The 20,986-nt window shown below is 39.6% G+C and overlaps 1 protein-coding gene across 1 annotated transcript in view; it reads right to left on the bottom strand.

Annotated features, from left to right (window-relative positions):
- LOC125166398 (uncharacterized) overlaps nt 1-19,341 on the bottom strand; it is a 301,490-nt gene extending 282,149 nt beyond the window's left edge. Inside the window, exons 1-3 of the mRNA XM_047860338.1 lie at nt 19,330-19,341; nt 13,320-13,386; nt 12,845-13,021 (exon numbers count right to left, since the gene is read on the bottom strand). Of these exons, the coding sequence (XP_047716294.1) occupies nt 12,845-13,021; nt 13,320-13,386; nt 19,330-19,341 (256 nt within the window). The remainder of the gene's footprint in view (nt 1-12,844; nt 13,022-13,319; nt 13,387-19,329) is intronic.
- Between the last annotated feature and the right edge of the window lie 1,645 nt (nt 19,342-20,986).

The raw sequence follows: 20,986 nt of genomic DNA, 5'->3' as shown, positions 1-20,986 counted from the left end.
GGCCCTCCCTCGTGGTAGATTATGAGGCATCTTAACTTTCAAACCACCATAGTGCCGTTGAGTGCATAATTCCTGCAGGGCATTATCCCACAGCACCTCGAGGCATTAATGCATCCTGTGCTCCCCTGGACCTCAAATCCGCAGCGGTAGAGTGTGTCCCTAAGTAGCTAGCTCCTAAACAAGAAGATCTTTCCATTACTTAAGTAATGGCGATAATTCAAAGGTGAAGTATAAATATACTATTTTTTTTACACATGTTTCAAAGTCCTTCCAAAAATATCAAGGTGGATTTCCTTTTTTTTTTCTAGCTTGAAGCCTGGCAGCATGATTCTACATGTAAATAAATTGATGTATGTAGCGTGCAATATTGCCTTTCAAATTAGGACCTACCTGAAATTAAACATCAATCACCCTCTAATCTTTTTTTCTTTTCTAAGAGAGAGAGATGGGGAGAGAGAAAGTGAGCAGGGGAGAGAGGAGGGGGGCAGAGGCAGAGAAAGAATGCCAGGCAGGCTTGCTTTGTCAGTGCAGAGCTTAACACGAAGCTCGTTCCCACGACCCAGGGATCATGACCTGTGCCGAAATCAAGAGTGGGACGCTCAACTCACTGAGCCACCCAAGAGCCCCACCCTAACCTTTTTTATTGCGCCATCATTCATTTAATAATACGTCTTCCTCATGGATCTAAGGCTACTTGTATTTATGCACTATATTTAAGACTTCATTTAGGTAGTAATGTTTTCTTATTTTCTTTTAATGTTTATTTATTTTTGAGAGAGAAACAGACAGAGTGTGAGCAGGCAAGAGGTAGAGAGAGAGGGAGACACAGAATCCAAAGCAGGCTCCAGGCTGTCAGCACAGAGCCCCATGCGGGGCTCGAGCTCACAAACTCTGAGATCATAACCTAAGCTGAAGTCGGAACCTTAACTGACTGAGCCACCCAGTCTGTCCAGGTAGTAATGTTTTCATCACAGTGCAGCACATTTCAATATGGAAGCAATCAATACCATAGATTATTAGATTTAGTTTAAATAATCTTAATTAATAATCCTTTCTCTGAAAACTCTGGAAATTTATAGATGACTACACTTTATCTCCTAAAGCAAAGGTGAACCCTTTGGAAAGTCCTGAACGGACTTCCCCTGGGTTGTTTTTGAAATAAGGTTTTTGGTCAATTTGCTGTTAAATTCTCTCTAATAGAAAACAAAAGTGATCTGAAAGAAACTCTAAATGGAGTTATTTGGAGATGAAGGACTAATTTATATTTAAGAGCATAAAATACTAAGGTCACGAAAAACTCTTCTAACAAAATTGTTCTTAAAATGGAAATGCAACCATTGACTTTAGTCAACATCATGGCTTGCAAAGTTTGAATGTATATGAAACTGCATTGGTATGGTGTAACTTCTTATTCTGATAGGAAGTTATGTCTTTTAAAATGTCACCAACTATTTCAGAGGATGTGGGTAAACAATCCAGTAACATGCCCAGCTGCTAAGACGATGATCGCATCGCTAATGTGGCAGAAAACATTGTTCTGTCACATTTTGTTCTGTCCTTTTACTGTGCAGCTGTTTATATTAGGAAAAGACTTGGACTTCTGCAATACCAGCTTTGTGATTTCCAGTCTAGCATTTCCACGATTCTAAGATTCTTAACCATCCTTTCCACCCTCGTATACATTCTTATGCTCACATTTTTATGTTAAAGCTATATAAATTTCACCGGCGTATAAATAGATCCAGTGGTTGTAATGTGTGAGCCCATTTCTCATCCATGAACCAGAGTAACAACGCAACATCTCTCAATGTTAAAATCATTCTTAAAAGAATTCCTATCCCAACCAACGATGTACGGACGATTTTATAAAATATTGGGGCACCTGGGTGGCGCAGTCGGTTAAGCGTCCGACTTCAGCCAGGTCACGATCTCGCGGTCCGGGAGTTCGAGCCCCGCGTCGGGCTCTGGGCTGATGGCTCAGAGCCTGGAGCCTGTTTCCGATTCTGTGTCTCCCTCTCTCTCTGCCCCTCCCCCATTCATGCTCTGTCTCTCTCTGTCCCAAAAATAAATAAACGTTGAAAAAAAAAAAAAGAATTTAAAAAAATATTATCTTACGAACACAGTTATCCATTAGGGGTTTTGCTAACATCGACTTGAAGACAACACAGAAAATAATTGGGTTGAATGGTTGGTAAAAAGTGTTACCAATGGTTTCAATTTTAGCATTAACAGAAACAGGAAAAGATAACACAAATAGACGTTCTCCTAATTTCCTGGGCAAATCTGTCTGATTAACTCTAAGCAGGCAGTTCTTTCTGAGAGGACAATAAATGAAATTTTCTTATTCAATTGAAATTCTCAAAACTCAAATATCTGATTAAAATGCTCTTTCCCAAACTGAATGTTGTTCTAGAACTCTTACTCCATTAAAAAAAAAAAAAAAAAAAAACAGGAAAGTAAACTTAAATTGATGTGTGTTGATTTGTATAAACTGACCAAATATTTTATCTTTCATGTATCTCCATAAAATATTTCTTCATTTCAGAAAGAAGGATACATTCCTCAGTGTTTATTTTTAGCCTTTGAGGTCAATGAAGGAGATTCAACTCACTTAGGAGCCAAATGGGGTCTACAGACACAAATCCAGGTCAGTTCAATAAACCTAAAGCAAATGATTTGCCTGTCTATTTCCTTCATCTTAATAACAGTTGAAATGTCTTAAAGCAAAAAGAATATATATTTTTTAATGTTCTATAAATTTAGGGGTGCCTGGGTAGCTCAGTTGGTTGAGCGTCCGGCTTCAGCTCAGGTCATGATCTCACAGTTTGTGAGTTCGAGCCCCGAGTCGGGCTCTGTGCTGACAGCTTGGAGCCTGGAACCTGCTTCGGATTGTGTGTCTCCCTCTCTCTTTGCCCCAACCCCACTCACACTCTGTCTCTCTCTTTCTCAAAAATAAATAAACATTAAAAAAATGTAAGTGTTCTATAAATTTCATATAACATTTGTTCCCCATCTTAAGGGGAAAATAGCCACAAGTGAGAGTGATGTAAACAGTTTTATACAACATGACTTCTAAAATAACCTAGGCTATGTGCACTATGGGGAGAAACAATTCTCATCACATATTTGCTCAGACAATTTGAATTATGCACTTTACATGTGCACTACAAGTTATTTTTATTACAAATTTTTGTGCAGGTGTAACTTTAATGGCTACACCAATCTGAAATTAGATTTAGAGTCACATTTGTAACCGTAATCCATGATTTCTTTGGCTCAGGCACAACTATTATGGATCTCTTACCCTTATTTCAAATTACCCCTCATCTCTGCTGGAAGGATCTAAGGCCTTAGATCATATATGCCCAAACTAATTTCCCTCAGTGTCTTTAGAACATTTGCCATTTTCTTTCTCTACTGCTCCACCTTCTGCTTTGCTGCTGCCTATGTAAAGGTTTTTCTACCAACAGAGGAGTTTTTCAAACCATTCTTATCATGGAATCAATGGTGGCGCCTCCATTCTATGAAGCCACAGGAAAACCACTTGTTGTCAATTCCAGAGCTGCCATTGGGGCCACCTCCAGTGACCACTGTTGCCTCCAATACTAATATTTGCTGGTACCCATTCTAGGCTATGGCACATTCTCTCCAACATCTTCTCTTGTTCTGATCAGACCTTAGACTCGTGCCTCCATCCATCCCATGTGCCATTGGCAATGTCAAGTGAAGGGATATACATAGTCTTTGCCCACAAGGTACTCCTCCACATTACACAAGTTAGCAGGTAGAACCATTGTGGTTCTTCAACAACTGACAGAGATCTCAGTTCTTATTCCAAGACCCTCTCCCCAAAAACCAGGAAGAAATGCCTGGGTATTAGATCATGGGACAAGATGATTGGCAAACACTACTGTGATCAAAATTTCCACACCCCACTCACAGCAATGGACAGACCATCTAATCCAAAAATCAACAAGGAAACAATGGCTTTGAATGACACATTGGACCAGATGGACTTAACAGATATATTCAGAACATTTCATCCTAAAGCAGCAGAATATGTATTCTTCCCCAGTGCACATGGAACGTTCTCCATAATAGACCATATACTGGGACACAAATCATCCCTAAGTAAGTACAAAAAGATCAAGATCATACCGTGTATATTTTCAGACCACAATGCTATGAAACTCGAAATCAACCACAAGAAAGAATTTGGAAAGGTAACAAATACGTGGAAACTGAAGAACACCCTACTAAAGAATGAAGGAGCTAACCAAGCTGTTAAAGAAGAAATTAAAAAGTATATGGAAGTCAATGAAAATGATAGCACCACAACCCAAAACCTCTGGGACACAGCAAAGGCAATCATAAGAGGAAAGTATCTAGCAATCCAGGCCTTCCTAAAGAAGGAAGAAATATCTCAGATACACAACCTAACCTTACGCCTTAAGGAGCTGGAAAAAGAACAGCAAATAAAACCCCAAACCAGCAGAAGACAGGAAATAATAAAGATTAAAGCAGAAATTAATGCTATCGAAACCACAAAAACAGTAGAACAGATCGATGAACCCAGAAGCTGGTTCCTTGAAAGAATTAACAAAATTGATAACACTAGTCAGTTTGATCAAGAAGAAAAAAGAAAGGACCCAAAGAAGTAAAATCAAGAATGAAAGAGGAGAAATCACAACCAACACAACAGAAATAAAAACAATAATAAGAGAATATTATGAGCAATTATATGCCAACAAAATGGACAGTCTGGAAGAAATGGACAAATTCATAGAAACATATTCACTACCAAAACTGAAAAAGGAAGAAATAGAAAATTTGAACAGACCCATAACCAGTAAGGAAATCGAATTAGTAATCAAAAATCTGCCAAAAAACAAGAGTCCAGGGCCAGATGGCTTTCCAGGGGAATTCTACCAAACATTTAAGGAAGAGTTGAAACTGTTCCAAAAAATAGAAATGGAAGGAAAACTTCCAAGCTCTTTCTATGAAGCCAGCATTACCCTGATTCCAAAACCAGACAGAGACCCCACTAAAAAGGAAAACTATAGACCAATTTCCCTGATGAACATGGATGCAAAAATCCTCAACAAGATATTAGCCAACCGGATCCAACAATACATTAAAAAAATTATTCACCACAACCAAGTGGGGTTTATACCTGGGATGCAGGGCTAGTTCAATATCCGCAAAACAGTTAACGTGATTCATCACATCAATAAAAGAAAGGACAAGAACCATATGATCCTCTCAATAGATGCAGAGAAAGCATTTGACAAAATACAGCATCCTTTCTTGATAAAAACCCTCAAGAAAGTAGGGATAGAAGGATGATAAAAGACATATACGAGCGACCCAACGCTAATATCACCCTCAATGGGGAAAAACTGAGAGCTTTCCTCCTAAAGTCAAGAACAAGACAGGGATTTCCACTCTCGCCACTGTTATTCAACATAGTATTGGAAGTCTTAGCCTCTGCAATCAGACAACACAAAGAAATAAAAGGCATCCAAATCTGCGAGGAGAAGGTCAAACTTTCACTCTTCGCAGATGACATGATACTTTGTATGGAAAACCCAAAAGATTCCACCAAAAAACTGCTAGAACTGATTCATGAATTCAGCAAAGTTGCAGGATATAAAACCAATGCACAGAAATTGGTTGCATTCCTGTACACCAACAATGAAGCGACAGAAAGAGAAATCAAGGAATCGATCCCATTTACAGTTGCACCAAAAACCATAAAACACCTAGGAATAAATCTAACCAAAGAGGTGAAAAATCTATACACCGAAAACTATAGAAAGCTGGTGAAATAAATTGAAGAAGACACAAAGAAATGGAAAAAGATTCCATGTTCCTGGATAGAAAGAACAAATATTGTTAAAATGTCGATACTACCCAAAGCAATCTACATATTCAACACAATCCCTATCAAAGTAACACCAGCATTCTTCACAGAGCTAGAACAAATAATCCTAAAATTTATATGGAACCAGAAAAAAACCCAAATAGCCAAAGCAATCTTGAAAAAGAAAACCAAAGCAGGAGGCATCACAATCCCAGACTTATACTACAAAGCTGTAACCATCAAGACATTATGGGACTGGCAGAAGAACAGACACTCAGATCAATGGAATAGAATAGAGAACCCAGAAATGGACCCACAAACGTATGGGCAACTAACCTTTGACAAAGCAGGAAAGGATATCCAATGGAATAAGGACAGTCTCTTCAGCAAGTGGTGCTGGGAAAACTGGACAGTGACATGCAGAAGAATGAACCTGGACCAGTTTCTTATACCATACACAAAAATAAACTAAAAGTAGATGAAAGACCTCAATGTAAGACAGGAAGCCATCAAAATCCTCGAGGAGAAAGCAAGCAAAAACCTCTTGGATCTTGCCCGCGGAAATTTCTTACTCAACATGTCTCTGGAGGCAAGGGAAACAAAAGCTAAAATGAACTACTGGGACCTCATCAAAATAAAAAGCTTCTGCACAGCGAAGGAAACAATCAGCAAAACTAAAAGGCAACTGACAGAATGGGAGAAGATATTTGCAAATGACATATCAGATAAAGAGCTAGTATCCAAAATGTACAAAGAACTTATCAAACTCAACACCCAAAAAACAAATAATCCAGTGAAGAAATGGGCAAAAGACATGTATAGACACTTCTCCAAAGAAGACATCCAGATGGCCAACTGACACATGAAAAAATGCTCAACATCACTCATCATCAGGGAAACACAAATCAAAACCACAATGAGACACTTGCCGGAATGGCAACATTAACAACTCAGGCAACAACAGATGTTGGCGAGGGTGCGGAGAAAGAGAATCTCTTTTGCATTGTTGGTGGGAATGCAAGCTGGTGCAGCCACTCTGGAAAACAGTATGGAGGTTCCTCAAAAAACTAAAAATAGAACTACCCTAGGACCCAGCAATTGCACTACTAGGCATTTATCCAAGGTGTGCTTGGATAACAGGTGTGCTGTTTTGAAGGGACACATGCACCCCCATGTTTATAGCAGCACTATCAACAATAAACAAAGTATGGAAAGAATCCAAATGTCCATAGATGGATGAATGGATAAAGAAGATGTGGTTTATATATACAATGGAGTATTACTCGGCAATCAAAAAGAATGAAATCTTGCCATTTGCAACTACGTGGATGGAACTGGAGGGTATTATGCTAAGTGAAATTAGTCAGTCAGAGAAAGACAAAAATCATATGACTTCACTCATATGAGGACTTTAAGAGACAAAACAGATGAACATAAGGGAAGGGAAACAAAAATAATATAAAAAACAGGGAGGGGGACAAAACAGAAGAGACTCATAAATATGGAGAACAAACTGAGGGTGGCTGGAGGGGTTGTGGGAGGGGGGATGGGCTAAATGGGGAAGGGGCATTAAGGAATCTACAGAAATCATTGCTTCACTATTTACTAACTAATTTGGATGTAAATTTTAAAATATAAAAGATAAAGTTAAATCAAAAAAAAAAAAATGTCCCTTCCTCTCTGGTCCTGAGCTGTTGGCATGACATCAAGCTTGTGTGTCTGTCTCTTACTTGGAATTAACCCTTTCCTAGGAGTCATCTTACTTTTTTCTTAAATGGAAATGCAATAAATGAGCCAGCCAACTGGCAGCTAAGAAAAGCTTAGCAACGTTTGAATTTAATATGGAATTTCATCGATAGAGTGTAACTCCTTAATCTGATGGCTAGAAAGTATTTTTTAAATTTCCACCCAATATTTAAAGGAAACTAGGTTTTTAAAAAATGGCATTTCTGTCCAACTGCTAAGATATTGACCAAATCACTGACCTATCAGAAAACCTAAACTTCTGTATCAGTTTTGTCACTAAAAGCTATGTTCATTTTGGGCTCCTTTAAACCACAAATACTCAGACATGCACTGAGTCCTAGACTGAACATACTTGAATCAGCTAAACTGGGATTCTACACACACACACACGCGCACACACACACACACACTGAGTGGTTCTCTGCCACTCTCCCTCTTCAATGACTATTTGTGGGGGGGGTGGTCAAGGGGCAGAGAGGGAGGGAGATAAAGAATCCCAAGCAAGCTCCACAATGTCAGCACAGAGCCCAATGTGGGGCTCGTTCCCACTACCTGAGATCATGACCTGAGTTGAAATCAAGGGTTGGACACTAAACCAACTGAGCCACCCAGGTGCCCCCTTTGCGAGTACTGTAATTCTGAATTTCCATGGGCTCATCATCATCAGATCAGTGCATAGCTGGCAATGAGCAGAGAGGATGAGCTGGGCTTGGAAAAGCAGTCCACACACACAAAGCACAAGTTCTGGGCATGATGGAACAGAGGACGTGTGGCCAAAAATAATCCCATAATTCTTACTAATGTTTTTTTGTTAAGCATCTAAAAGGTGGAAATACACTGATATTCACTTATAGGATGATAATTTATGCTCATTGTAATAATACCGTGGGGGAAATATCTAATTACCCTTTTGCCTAAGTAATCACATGGGTAGATGATATAAAATTTTCTTTTTTTTAATATTAACAAGAAACACTGTGTTCTATAATATCTCAAGTTTCTAAAATCACGTATTTCTTCTTCATTCACTGACCGTAAAATTGTACATTTCATTCGCAATTGAATCCTTTTTTGGAGGGTCTCTCAAAGGCAGGCAAACAGGGTGGGTTTGAAAAGAGATGTAGCAAATAACTTGTTTCTTTCTGTTTTTGATTTTTAAAGTTATTTATTTATTTATTTATTTATTTATTTATTTATTTATTTTTGAGAGAGCCAGAGACAGTGTGAGCAGGGGAGGGGCAGAGAGAAAGGAGAAAGAGAATCCCAAGCAGGCTCCCTGCTGTCAGAGCAGAGCCTGACACAGAGCTTGAACTCATGAAACTGTGAGATCATGATCTGAGCCGAAACTCAGAGTCAGACGCTTACCAGACTGAGCCACCCAGGCACCCTGCAAATAATTTTTTTTCTAAATGTTGACCATGTTCCAGAAGACAGATGGTATAACCCCTACCTGTGTAATGTCTGGCTGATTGTGTCAGGATGATAATAAATCATTTCTGGATTTTCCATCTAAAGTTTCTTTTTGTTCCTTCCACTCTGCTCTCTCTACCTTTGAGTCACAAAATTTTCTCTCTCCTTTCATCTTCCAGAACCAGGCCAACTAACTGTCACTCATGACAATTACTACCTTCTATCTCCCAGATATGGGAAGAGGCCCATAGTGGCAGGTCTCAACCCACGCTGTCCATCAAAATGCCTTGTAGAAAACTTGGAATGTAGACCTACCCAACAACCATCCTGAAGGTTATGAGTGCCAAAGATTCTCTCACTTCTAGATAATTCTCATATATAGCCAGGGTTGATAAACACTAACAGAGGAACATAAATTCTAATTTTAGGCATATGTAAAAGTGATAAAGCAATATATGTTTACCTAAGCAATTATACTCTTCTCGTGGAAACTCCTACATACAAAACCAGCATCAAGGAAGTTGGCCTTTGGTATAGGCCTTCTTTAAAATCATGGAGAAGCTACTATTTCCTGGCACGCAGAACTCACTCAGCCTATGTCTGGGAATACCCTTTGTGTTCAAACTTCTTTAGTATCATAGAACTGATACTAGAAACAAGTACAATTGAGACCATGTTGGGAATATTATATTGTGGGTCAATATTGGTTAAGCAGCATTTGGGGTGTTGGGATGTTATAGCTCTCTAAGAGTTCTTGAAAATCTACCATGCAGATTTGCACAGCTAAACTTCCAGAAGTAGTTAGCTACAATCACATTGCTTAGTACGAGACACCAGCCACATACACCTATGGAGTACTTGAAATAAGGCTGGCCCACGTTAGGATTTGTTGTCAACGTAAAACACACACAGATTTCAAAGACTTCATACCCCCCCCAAAAGTGAAGTATCTTTAAATGTTTACATTGATTATAACTTGAAATAATAATATTTGTAGATATTTGTAGCTACTGTTTTAAATAAAATGTATTATTAAAATTAGTTCACTAGTTTCTTTTTATTAGTGTGAACTATTAGAAAATGTAAGGTTGTGTGTGTGGCTTGCATTATATTTCTACTTTATAACACTTACCCATAATTACTTCTGCCCCAACACTTATCACAAATGTCATCCTTTTCATAGACCTCATCCTATCCTCTCTCACCAACACTTACTGTACCATAAATGTAATTATTCTCCATGACTGGCTTTATTCAGCTTCTAACAGCCAAGCCATCAAGTTGGTACTCCACTTCTGAATATTCATCAAAAAACTTAAAATTCAAGGTTTCCACGTAGGCTTCTAGTCTTCTGGGATCACGGAGAATAAGAATTCCTACTGAAAAAACCTGAACACCTCTGTTGAATATAAATTTGTATAACAAGGGGTGCCTGGGTGGCGCAGTCGGTTAAGCGTCCGACTTCAGCCAGGTCACGATCTCGCGGTCCGTGAGTTCGAGCCCCGCGTTGGGCTCTGGGCTGATGGCTCAGAGCCTGGAGCCTGTTTCCGATTCTGTGTCTCCCTCTCTCTCTGCCCCTCCCCCGTTCATGCTCTGTCTCTCTCTGTCCCAAAAATAAATAAATATTGAAAAAAAAATAAATAAATAAATAAATAAATAAATTTGTATAACAAAACAAAACAAAAAAAGCCTGCTCCAGCCTTCATTTGTCCTAAGGGACACACCTCTCTCTTTCGGTGAAACACCCTAGCTCCATAAGAAAGACTAATTTCCTACCACCGGAACCAAAGACCTAAAAAAAAAATCTTTGCACTGAAGGTACCAGAAGTTTTCCTTCAGAGTCCGGGGTTGAACAAGAAGAAGCCAGATGAATGCCATGGGTCCCTAAGTCTCCTTCATGCTGCTGAACATCTCTCACTCTGCCAGAATTTTCTTTGCCAGCTTGGGAGGTCGCTGATCTTGAATGTCTGACCCAGCTCTAGAGTCTCCCTTCTGAATATGTCAGCAACCTCTCAAGATGTTGTCTTGATCTTCCCGCACAATGCCCTGTGGCATGTCCCATAAAAAAAAAGAGGGAAGGTATATGGCAGTGGGGTGAGATGTGGAGATCACGGAGTCAAACGAGACTTGGCTTAAATCCCTTATTCCACCATTTATTCTCTTTCTTACTTCAGTCAAGTTAAAACCTAGATTTCCTCGTCTATAAAATGAGGAGAGTAATAAAATATACTGGATGTAGAGTCTACCGGTTGGATACAATATACATTCACGAACCCCCCAATCGCAGCTGGAAACTTGACTCCCAGGTAACAACATTTTCCGGTCTCTGTGACTAGACTTGTCAGGTGACCGGTTTCCAGCAAGAGGGTTATAAACAGAGACAATACATGTAATTCTGGGTCTGTGACCTTCAGCTTCCTTCCCAGAGCTTGGAACATGGAGCTGATATCAAGCCATGTTGGATCATGCAGATGGGAACGAGCTTAAGGAATCCAAAGGAACAAAACAGAAGGTACTAGAGCAAGTCTAAGCCTCTGTTATTGAGGCTTCTATTGCATTAGCTGATATGTATCCTAATATGCCCAAGGAAGTACAAAATGAGAGAAGAGAGTGCACATAAAATGCTTAGCATAGTGACTGATACTAAGCACTTGCAAACCGAGGCTTTTATTTTCACAAGCGATAGCCCTACATCTAGCCACTTTTCACAGACTTCCAGAAAAATACACACAGACACATGCAAGGAGAATAAGCCAAGCCAAATTCACTGATGAGAACACGCATGATACGACGTAGAATGCAGAAATCTAGAGGCTGGTAGAATTTCCCCCGAGCCTTAGGAATCAAAATTGGTACAATAAATGCTCTGTACACCGTGCTAACCCATGGGGATCTGGATTGCCTGCTCTGTACAGGTGGAAATCACGATGAGGCTGCTAAGTGGAACCAGCAGAGAAACACATCTGTGCCAGCTCATGCTTCATTACTTCAGACAGCTCCCTTTCAAAAAGCTATCTTGTCATTCAATTCTGATGTCTTTTGTCCTGTTCGATGGATGAAGACGAGAGCAAAGACAGCAAGTTTTAATGACTTCCTTCTCGATAGGTACAGAATAAACAATCTTTCCCTCTTGGCAGCAAAGAGGCCCAAGCTTAGAAGAAGAGCTGTCTCTCTCCCTCTCTCTAGGAGTCCGCCATCTTGTATCAGCCCGATGCTAAGTATGTACGCATTCCCCTTGCTTGGGTAGAATCTTTTAAATAGTTAACTATTGGAAATAGCCCTATGCCAGAAAACGGAGGAAACTGTGGGTGAATGTGGATTCCTGCAGATAAATCCTAACTACTAAGGCATGCTTTCTGCATTTAGCAGATGTTAAGTGAAGCTCCTAGCACAGATGTCCCAACCTATAGAGAAACTGTCCTTTTCCAAAGCAAGGGGCCATTGAGGTCTTAAGGCCCCAGAGTGACAGGCCCGCATCGTTTACGAACATACTGGCACAATGGCATCCTATAAATGGGAGTGTCAGCATTTCATCCCCTATCTGCCCCAGAGTGTGATGTCCTGAGATTGAACCCGTTCCATCTCAGCACCCCGAGACAAGACTGGAATCACTGCTCAGCAACCTTCACATATGAGATTATGGCCTGCATACCAATGGCAAAACAGATCCTACGTGTGCCCTCGGCGTGGCATCCAGAGCCTCTCAGGAAGCCTGTGCAGACACGCTGGGATGGAATGCCTGATGCCGGCTCCAGGATGCCCAGGTTAGATCAGAAGCACGGCAACTGTCAGCGAGTATGAAGATAATCAGGACTGAAGTCACACCTTTTGGTTCAGCAGAGGCCAGCAGCCTGCATTTTTGTTGGTGAGCTGCAAGGGTACGATCCAGCGTGTCACGTCTAATAACTTTTCTGTCTGAAGTCTGATGTGCTAAGAGATCCGGGCTGCTCACGTTAAAAGCTGGGTTCCCAATGCCTTCCGTAGCCTCTCTATCTTCTTTAACTAGAGCAAAACAAGGAGGTCAGAAGATCATTCTAAAGCAAAATGTATTCCAATGACAAGCAGAAAATTCCTCCCAGTAATTCTTGTGCGGAAAGACTCAAGTGTATCATCCTCAAATGTCACCAAAACAGAATTAGGTTAAAATTAACTCTTAAAAAAAAAAAGAATAAATGATTAAAATAATTACAAATTGCACCCTGACAAGCAAGAGCAAAATTTCGCCCACAGCCATTTGTCTGTAATTAGTTAATTAATCCTTACACAAATTATGAGCAATAACTCATCAAGCAAGGCTCACCCATCAGAAATTCAGCCGACTTGGATTTCTTCTGCTTAGTTTGCTTCAGAGCCTTCTGCCGAAACTTCTGGAGGGAAATTGTTAAATGAATAAATTAGCTAAAGAATGAAGATCATCATTTATGATCCACAACTAACACAGGATTTTAAATATGGGATGGCATTGAAATGTCATTTAATTTACATCTCTCCTAAAGGGGTCAAACACTAATTGAACAACAGAAGTGGAAGAATTAAATAAAAGAGGATAAGAAAAGTTAATACAAATGCCAAATGAAGGTCACGTTCAAATACTTTGTTTTTATCATTTTTAATTAATGCAAAGGGCCCTCAACAAATTAAGGACACTAGCCAATTTGCACAGAGAAGCTTGCACTGCAGGATCGACAGGAATTCGGACAGTGCTATGATGCCATTTCATTTCGGCGAGATAGAATGATCTTGTAGAAAACGTGCTCAGCGTTGGTGCTTGCTTGTGTCCATATTTGTTTTAAACCGCTAAGTTCCAGTGTGTAAATTAATTCCTTCTTGAAATCTAACCAGGGATAAATACGATCCAAAATTTCAGCAAAAGTCAAAATGATGTGAAATGCCAAGAGTTTCATAGTCTCCTGGGACTTACACAAATTTCATAAAATGCCACCTCACTGAAAACCAGAATTCATTATGTGACTGGGAAAGCCATTAATATGAGAATGCATAATAAATGTTCAAAAATGAAAATGAATAGCCAGAAATATTATTAGAGTCCTCAGACTCCTACAAGTTCCAAATGAATCCTTGATAACTGTCAGACTAAATTTTAAAAATATCCGTGGTGGACATGCTCAAGTTTCAGATTAAATTATAAAATTTAGGTTAGCCATAAGCCAAAGAGCCAGAAAGATAAAGCATGTAGAAATGAGCAAGCCACGGTTACATGTAAAGATGGCATATCAGACAACGCATTAAATCAAGTTTCTGACGACTGGATTCAGAATAACAAAATGTCGTGTCCATTTTACAACCCTGTGTCATTGCTTTTACTAGAGCTCCTGGAGCTTCTAACATTGCCATTTTGCGTTACAGTGTTTGGAAAAAACCCGACTTCTTTTTAAAAACCTCTTTCCTTATTCTTATAAATATCACAAAGCAATTAAATCGTGATACAACAGGTTGCATAAATAGCCTGGTGTCATAAAAGCATGTTAAAGATTTAGGAGCAAATAGTCCACGTAGCCAACCCAAATGCAGGACCTGTTTTTCTGAGAATCTCCTCTTTGAAACATAAGGCAAATAGTGTGCAATAGGTTTAAAACAAAATGTATTTAATGTGACTGTAAACGAAATCAAGGAAAAACATGTACTCCAGAGATCTTTTTTCTAAAAAGGTGGTGAAGAGAGCCCCGCAGGGGTAAAAATCACAATCCGCCCCCCCCAAAGAAAATTTCTAGTATTTCGAGATTTTCTTTTAAAGGAAATGCATAATGACTCTTATTTAGAGAAAAGTCCAATAATTGTAAAGACTTTTTTCTTGCTTTCAGGAATTCTGGTATTTCTTTTTAACATCCACTGTCAAAGTAGCGTGATGTATTCTGTGCAATTGCTCTATTTAAAAGATAAAAATAGCATCGCAACCTGATAGAAATCCTAAGATGTGTAGTATTAGGGTCGTGTATGAAAATGTACGCTGAAATCACAAGAGAGAATACATTTCACTAATTTACATCCCTTCTCAATTTTTAAATTAAACGCAGAAGACGACAGGCACTAAACACTCGGTAAACTTTTACAAACAGTAGTTCAGAACTGCAAGAATGTTCCCACATTTAGGAAGACAGGGGCTGAAGTATGATTTTTTTTTCCACAGCCTCCATCTAAAGTGGCAGCAGATAGGAGTCTTCTTGACGTGGTTCAGTAATCCTGCGACTTCAACTCCTTTCAGATCCAGTTAAACACGCTTTTGAGTAGATGGATGTGGCCTATTAATAGACCTCATTTCCTTACTAAGGGCTTCAAATGAAATTATGTGCTTTCTCTCGAATGTTTAAAAAGGTCTCAAAGATATTTTTTTCACGAGTTCACGTATTTAAAAGGAAGGCCAAGTCTGATTGTACACACCAGAGATAAATTCTTGGAGGGGATTAGCAAGTGAGGGATTGTATTTTGTGACCTCTTTACTACTAACACATGTTCGAGAGGAAACGGGCAGTGATTTCCCAGTGCTCTCCTTGGCCAATTCCTTTCCACTTTCCTCTCTACACATGGGCACCTTTAAAGGGGGTAAATTGCACCTTCAACCACCCCACCTCGATTCAGATGCCCTCCTTCCTGATGAGATTTTCTCTCCCCAGCTCCTGCAAACGAACCTTTGCTTCTATTTCACATTAATGCCTTCCTTCTTTGCCACTGGTTAAGTTAGCTTATTTATGGAACTTGTTATTATTCTTAATAAGCTCACATCAACCTATTAAATATGTATATGGCATTTCAAAAATCAAATCAAGAAACAAAATTTGATCATCAGTACCTTCCTGCTTCTCTCACTGATACCTACTTAGTCCTGAAGAAAAGCAGAATGTTTAGAAACCTTGACCAAACCAACACAGATAGGCCTGATGTCTTTTACTTTTCCGCCCTTTACGTTGCTATTTCATTGCTATAACCTAACTCTACATCAAATCAAAGCAAGCAGTTTCTGGGAACACGTTTATTTTGCGTGTGTGCTTAAATAGTGCTAAATCCGGTCTTTCAAACATTTTTTGTTAAGGTTATCCCCCTAAATATGGAATACGTAGTGTGGAAGAAGGCAAGAAATACTTTGTGATTTGAACAGAGGGGAAAAGAAAAAAAGAAGGGAAAAAAAAAAAAAACCTGCCTGGAATTGGTAAGACCTGACAGTGTTTTGGACAATACACATCCTCTTCGTCCAAAAGAACAACAAATGCCTTTTCATGCAACATGGTCAACTTGAAAAAATAATAATTGTAATAATACTGCGACAGAGTCGAGAACACGAACAACAACAAACTCATTTATAACCAGTGGCGAGCCACACGTAGGAAGTTTTTAAAAGAATGTGATTGTCGTCGGGAGGAATGGGGTCCCCCCCTCCAGCGCAGCGCTCAGCTCGGCTTGCAGTCAAAGCCATGGCCGAGGGGCGCGGCCAGCCTGGTGGGCACAGACCAGCAAGAAAGTGAATACTGCATACTGCACAGATCATCGCTCGGTTCAGGGCAGTCAGATTGCATCTGGGATCAACCGATCGTGCGTGATGAAACCGTCAGCCCTCATTTGTGTCTAGCTGTTTTCCTCTGTCCGGCTGTAAACAAGGCCGGCTGGGGGTTGTCGGCCTCCCCTCGCGTGCGCGGGGAGACCTCGCAGTCCGACCTCGCCAGGGGCCTCTGCGCGCACCAAACAGTTCCATCTTCCGGACAGCGGTTCCAGAGCACGACCGGCAAGTCACAATGTGAGGCCACTTAGGAATGACAGAGTCAGGGCCTCCTTTCAGAAACATGCCTTAGATTCCTACACATTCTGGCAGGGCACGTCTCTTCCATGAAATTAATTTAGGTGTTCCTGACATGAACAACTGTGTTTTTTCATTGTTGTTGTTGTGTTGTTTTGTTTTGTTTTGTGTTTTCCAGCAGACTAGCTCAGCAGATTCATCTTGTTGGGGAGGAGGGAGTGGTGGAGATTGTTTTAGTTGTTTCACTGCTGTGGGGCTTTGCTTGGATCAGCCAGAAAACAAAACCAAAAAAAAAAAAAAAAAAATAGACATGGATAGAAATACTGTGGATCTGGTCCACCTCCAGGAACCTAATCATGCCTGAATTGCTGGGAGGAGTGTAATGATGGTAAACAGGAACAGGTATGTTGGCTTCTGTTCTCATCCACTTGGGCCACATCGTTGCCTTTGCAATAAAGCAAAAGACTGTCTTGAAGGAATGGCATCTCAATCATAAAAGGCAGGGGCTGTCATTGAAGCCATTTTCCTGGGCAAGTGGCATAAAGGTAACATTTAGTATTCACTACACTGAGTTCTCCTAGCCAGCTGGTCGGTCCCTGTTAAGACTTTCATTTATGCAGCTTGAGCTGGAACCTTTTTTGTTCTCCCGGTCTATTACTTTGTCTATTTAAGGGATAACAGCCAAAGTGAAACAGCTTGCAATTTGCACCTGTCTGCTCTGAACATTCCATGTTGGATTATATAGAGAGCAAACTCTTCATTGCTAATGAGAACAAGACTGGGTAAGGCTGAATGCAGTTTTGTTGGGGGACCTAGAGGATATTTTAGTGGGCTTTCTCCCCTTTTCTAAATAATTTGATAGGGACCACCATATTCTCGTGTTTTAGAATTCCTAGAGTAAAAAAAATGCAATTCAGAAAAAAATGCAGAGAAGTTGTGTATTCTTTAAAGGAAAATTTAAATGTCATGTAACTAAGAATTAAATCAGCATTCAATTGTCTCAGATGAGAGAGAAAAACTTTAAATGCTAGGTTATTTCCAAACTGTTGTAAGCACAGAATACCTAAAGAGACCCTTAATTTATAAAATTGGCCATGAAAAAAAAAGTTGATAAAAAAATTGGGGGATGTTACAGGAGAAGGACTGGTGTGGGAAATAATATTGAGTGTCTGAAAGTGAACCAACGCTCTCTGCTTGTATTATCTTTGAACTTTTAATTGACTGGATGGAAAATAAAAATTCAAGTGACTGAGTTCCAAATCATACCTAGATAGATGTATATGTGATATCATCATGCAAATCACAGAGCACATTCTCCACAAATGCAAAAGTGCCAGCCCATGATTCTCTCCAACCTTTTCTGGAAGTCCTCTGCAGCCCCCTTAGCTCTGAGGAGTTATATCAGTGAGCCACTATCTATTTTTAAAGAATGTAAATTAAGTGAAAGAACTTGAAGTAAGGCTTATGACATTTTCCCAAACCTTGTGGATATTTTTTTTAAGAAATCATAATAATAATGTTCAGATAATTTTCCAAAATATCCTTGAAGACTATCCAAAATTTAGTAAAATCTATGTATGTATAAATTAAATATATACATGCACATATATACACATACACAGAATATATACTGAATATATATGAGAGCAATGTAATATGCTGAATATATATAAACTATATATATATATCCACACACACAGACATATACATATATATATATATAGAATATATATTGAAAATATATTGAAACAGAATAACAGGATATATATATATATATACACATTATATATATACATGATGTGTATATATATATATATATACATATATATATTTGTGTGACATTTGGATTCCAGAAATCCCTCACATTGGCACCTTCTGTTACAGTGCTAACTGCTACAGTGACAAGCTTAATGAAGCCAAGGTGGTCACAAATAGTGTCTCACTTGTAACTTCTATAGTTCGCTGGTGGCTGCTGGCCCACATCTTGCCTGACAGACAACGTCCCAGCTCGTCAGCGATGGACCCTCTCCTGCGACTTTAGGAGTTCTGTCAGCCACGGCAGAGTCTGGTCAGGTCAAAGGGTTGAGCCGTGTGTAATTCAGAACAGAGGAGGTCCCACGGTCTCGCCACAAAAACAATTACACTACTTATTTTGCTCTAGCCCTTGCCCCAAACTCACAAGCCTCGCATTTTCAGGGCAGTCAACCTAATTCTGCCCCTGGGCGATAAGCCACATGAAAATATGTGCTGCTGTGTTTATAAATCTAATCAAAAATAGAAACAGTGGACGGGCTCAGTGAGGTCCTATTATGGATCATGGGAATCCCTGGAAATTCTGAAGGCACTTTTGTTTGACTTCCGTAGACTCTCTTTTGCTATTACATTGTCTGCTACACTTCGTTAATCATCCTCTTTACTCGTGAGTGCTACCAAGGAGGCTAAATTTCTGCTCTCTCCTCCTGTACTTTTCAAGTCCATAGATGATATTATGAAAAATAAACCTCGAAAGGCTGCTTTTAAAGGAAAAAATCAGAAGAGGGAACTACGGTTATAGCCATCTTACCTCTCTATCCATGTTCTCAGCCCCTTGCCCTTGGCGATGCACAGATTTAAATCAAGTCCCCCTAAAAAAGACAAATAATATGTAAAAAGTAGAATAGGGGCGCCTGGGTGGCTCAGTCGGTTGGGCGTCCGACTTCAGCTCAGGTCATGATCTCGTGGTCCATGAGCCCGAGCCCCGCGTCGGGCTCTGTGCTGACAGCTCAGAGCCTGGAGCCTGCTTCCGATTCTGTCTCCCTCTCTCTGGCCCTCCCCCCCTCACACTCTGTCTCACTCTCTCTCTTGAAAATAAGTAAACATTAAAAAGAAAAAATATTTTTTTTAAGTAAAATAAATTGGTCTGACCAGGAAGGATATGAAGCAATTTGGGCCTGGAGAGCTAGGATGTTACTTAATGGTCCCTTAAACACTCCGTGTCGAGCCAACAGATTTTGATTTGGGGTCCTGTTTTTATTGTTGTTCCAGAATCTACTACTAAACTGAGAGTCAGTGAATATTCACAAAACGGTTTACGAAGGTAATGCGTGGGAAAAATTCAGACTTGATTAAGACAGTCCAACCTTCCTGTTGTATGCCAAGAGGTGACTAACTCAGACTGCCCTGAAATTATGCTAAAAATGTACTGTTGAGGCTTTCGTTAGCTGTACTACATTATCTCTTTAAAAAACAGGATCCAGGGTCGCAACTGTCATAAATAGATAACGTCTGATAAAGTCCATGATAAGTATATGCACTTAAGGACCAAGCAGATTAAATTCTGAGAACTTCATCCACCAAAGATGCGTACACAAATTTTCGTGAAAGGCAGTGTGGGATAAATTATCAGGTTTAATCTGCCAGAGATTACATTTGATATTTTGTCAGTTGAGAAAAATACTGCCCTAGAACACAGTCTGGGACCAGATGATTATAAAAATACGTGGAAATAATAATAAGTGAGAATTTTTTTAACGAGCAATGTAGTCCCAGCATTTATTAGATTATCATAAGCATTCGCCGAAAGAGCCTTTTAAACTTGGAATTTGCCCTTTCAAAATGGTTATCAGTATTTGGCAGTAAAACAAAGTACATCATGTATGAATGATGCAGGGGACACATTTTGTTTTTTTTTAATTTGGAGAGCTCTCAATGGTAGTTTTAAAGAGTCACTTCACAATGTGCGTATGAGCTCTTCTATGGCTAACAATGTTGAAAAATGAAAGATTTCAGTCCTTCCAGTGTTAATTGTAAAACGTACTTGTTTATGTCTGAGTAACATAAAAGATTCAAAGATTATATTGACTACGTCCTAAAATGAGGGAAGTGCATATAAAAGTTTTTAAAGGAAAAGAGTCCGCATCAAAATGAGGAAATTTTAGCCAAATAGCAGAAGTTGGAGTTTGATTTGCTTATTTTTGCCACCGCACAGGGACCGAAGGGTATTCAAAAGCACATATTTCCGAGAACCTATGTGGAGTAGCACTGTTATTCTAAGGGTTAAGATTTGTCTTTAAGATACCTGTGATTTGTAAATTGTCTCATGTTATTGTCATCATAAATGTATCTTGCAGGCATACAATCCAAACTGTATGAGCCAAAAAAACACAAGGTGCCCTACTCAACGTCAAGATAGCGCTCAGGAAACTTTCAAGTAAGGCAAACCACTTCTCTCCCTTCACAGC

Source organism: Prionailurus viverrinus, chromosome B2, assembly GCF_022837055.1.
Source record: "Prionailurus viverrinus isolate Anna chromosome B2, UM_Priviv_1.0, whole genome shotgun sequence".
NCBI lineage: Eukaryota > Metazoa > Chordata > Mammalia > Carnivora > Felidae > Prionailurus > Prionailurus viverrinus.
Note: the sequence above shows the minus strand (reverse complement) of the source record. Positions and strands in the feature narration are given on the sequence as shown.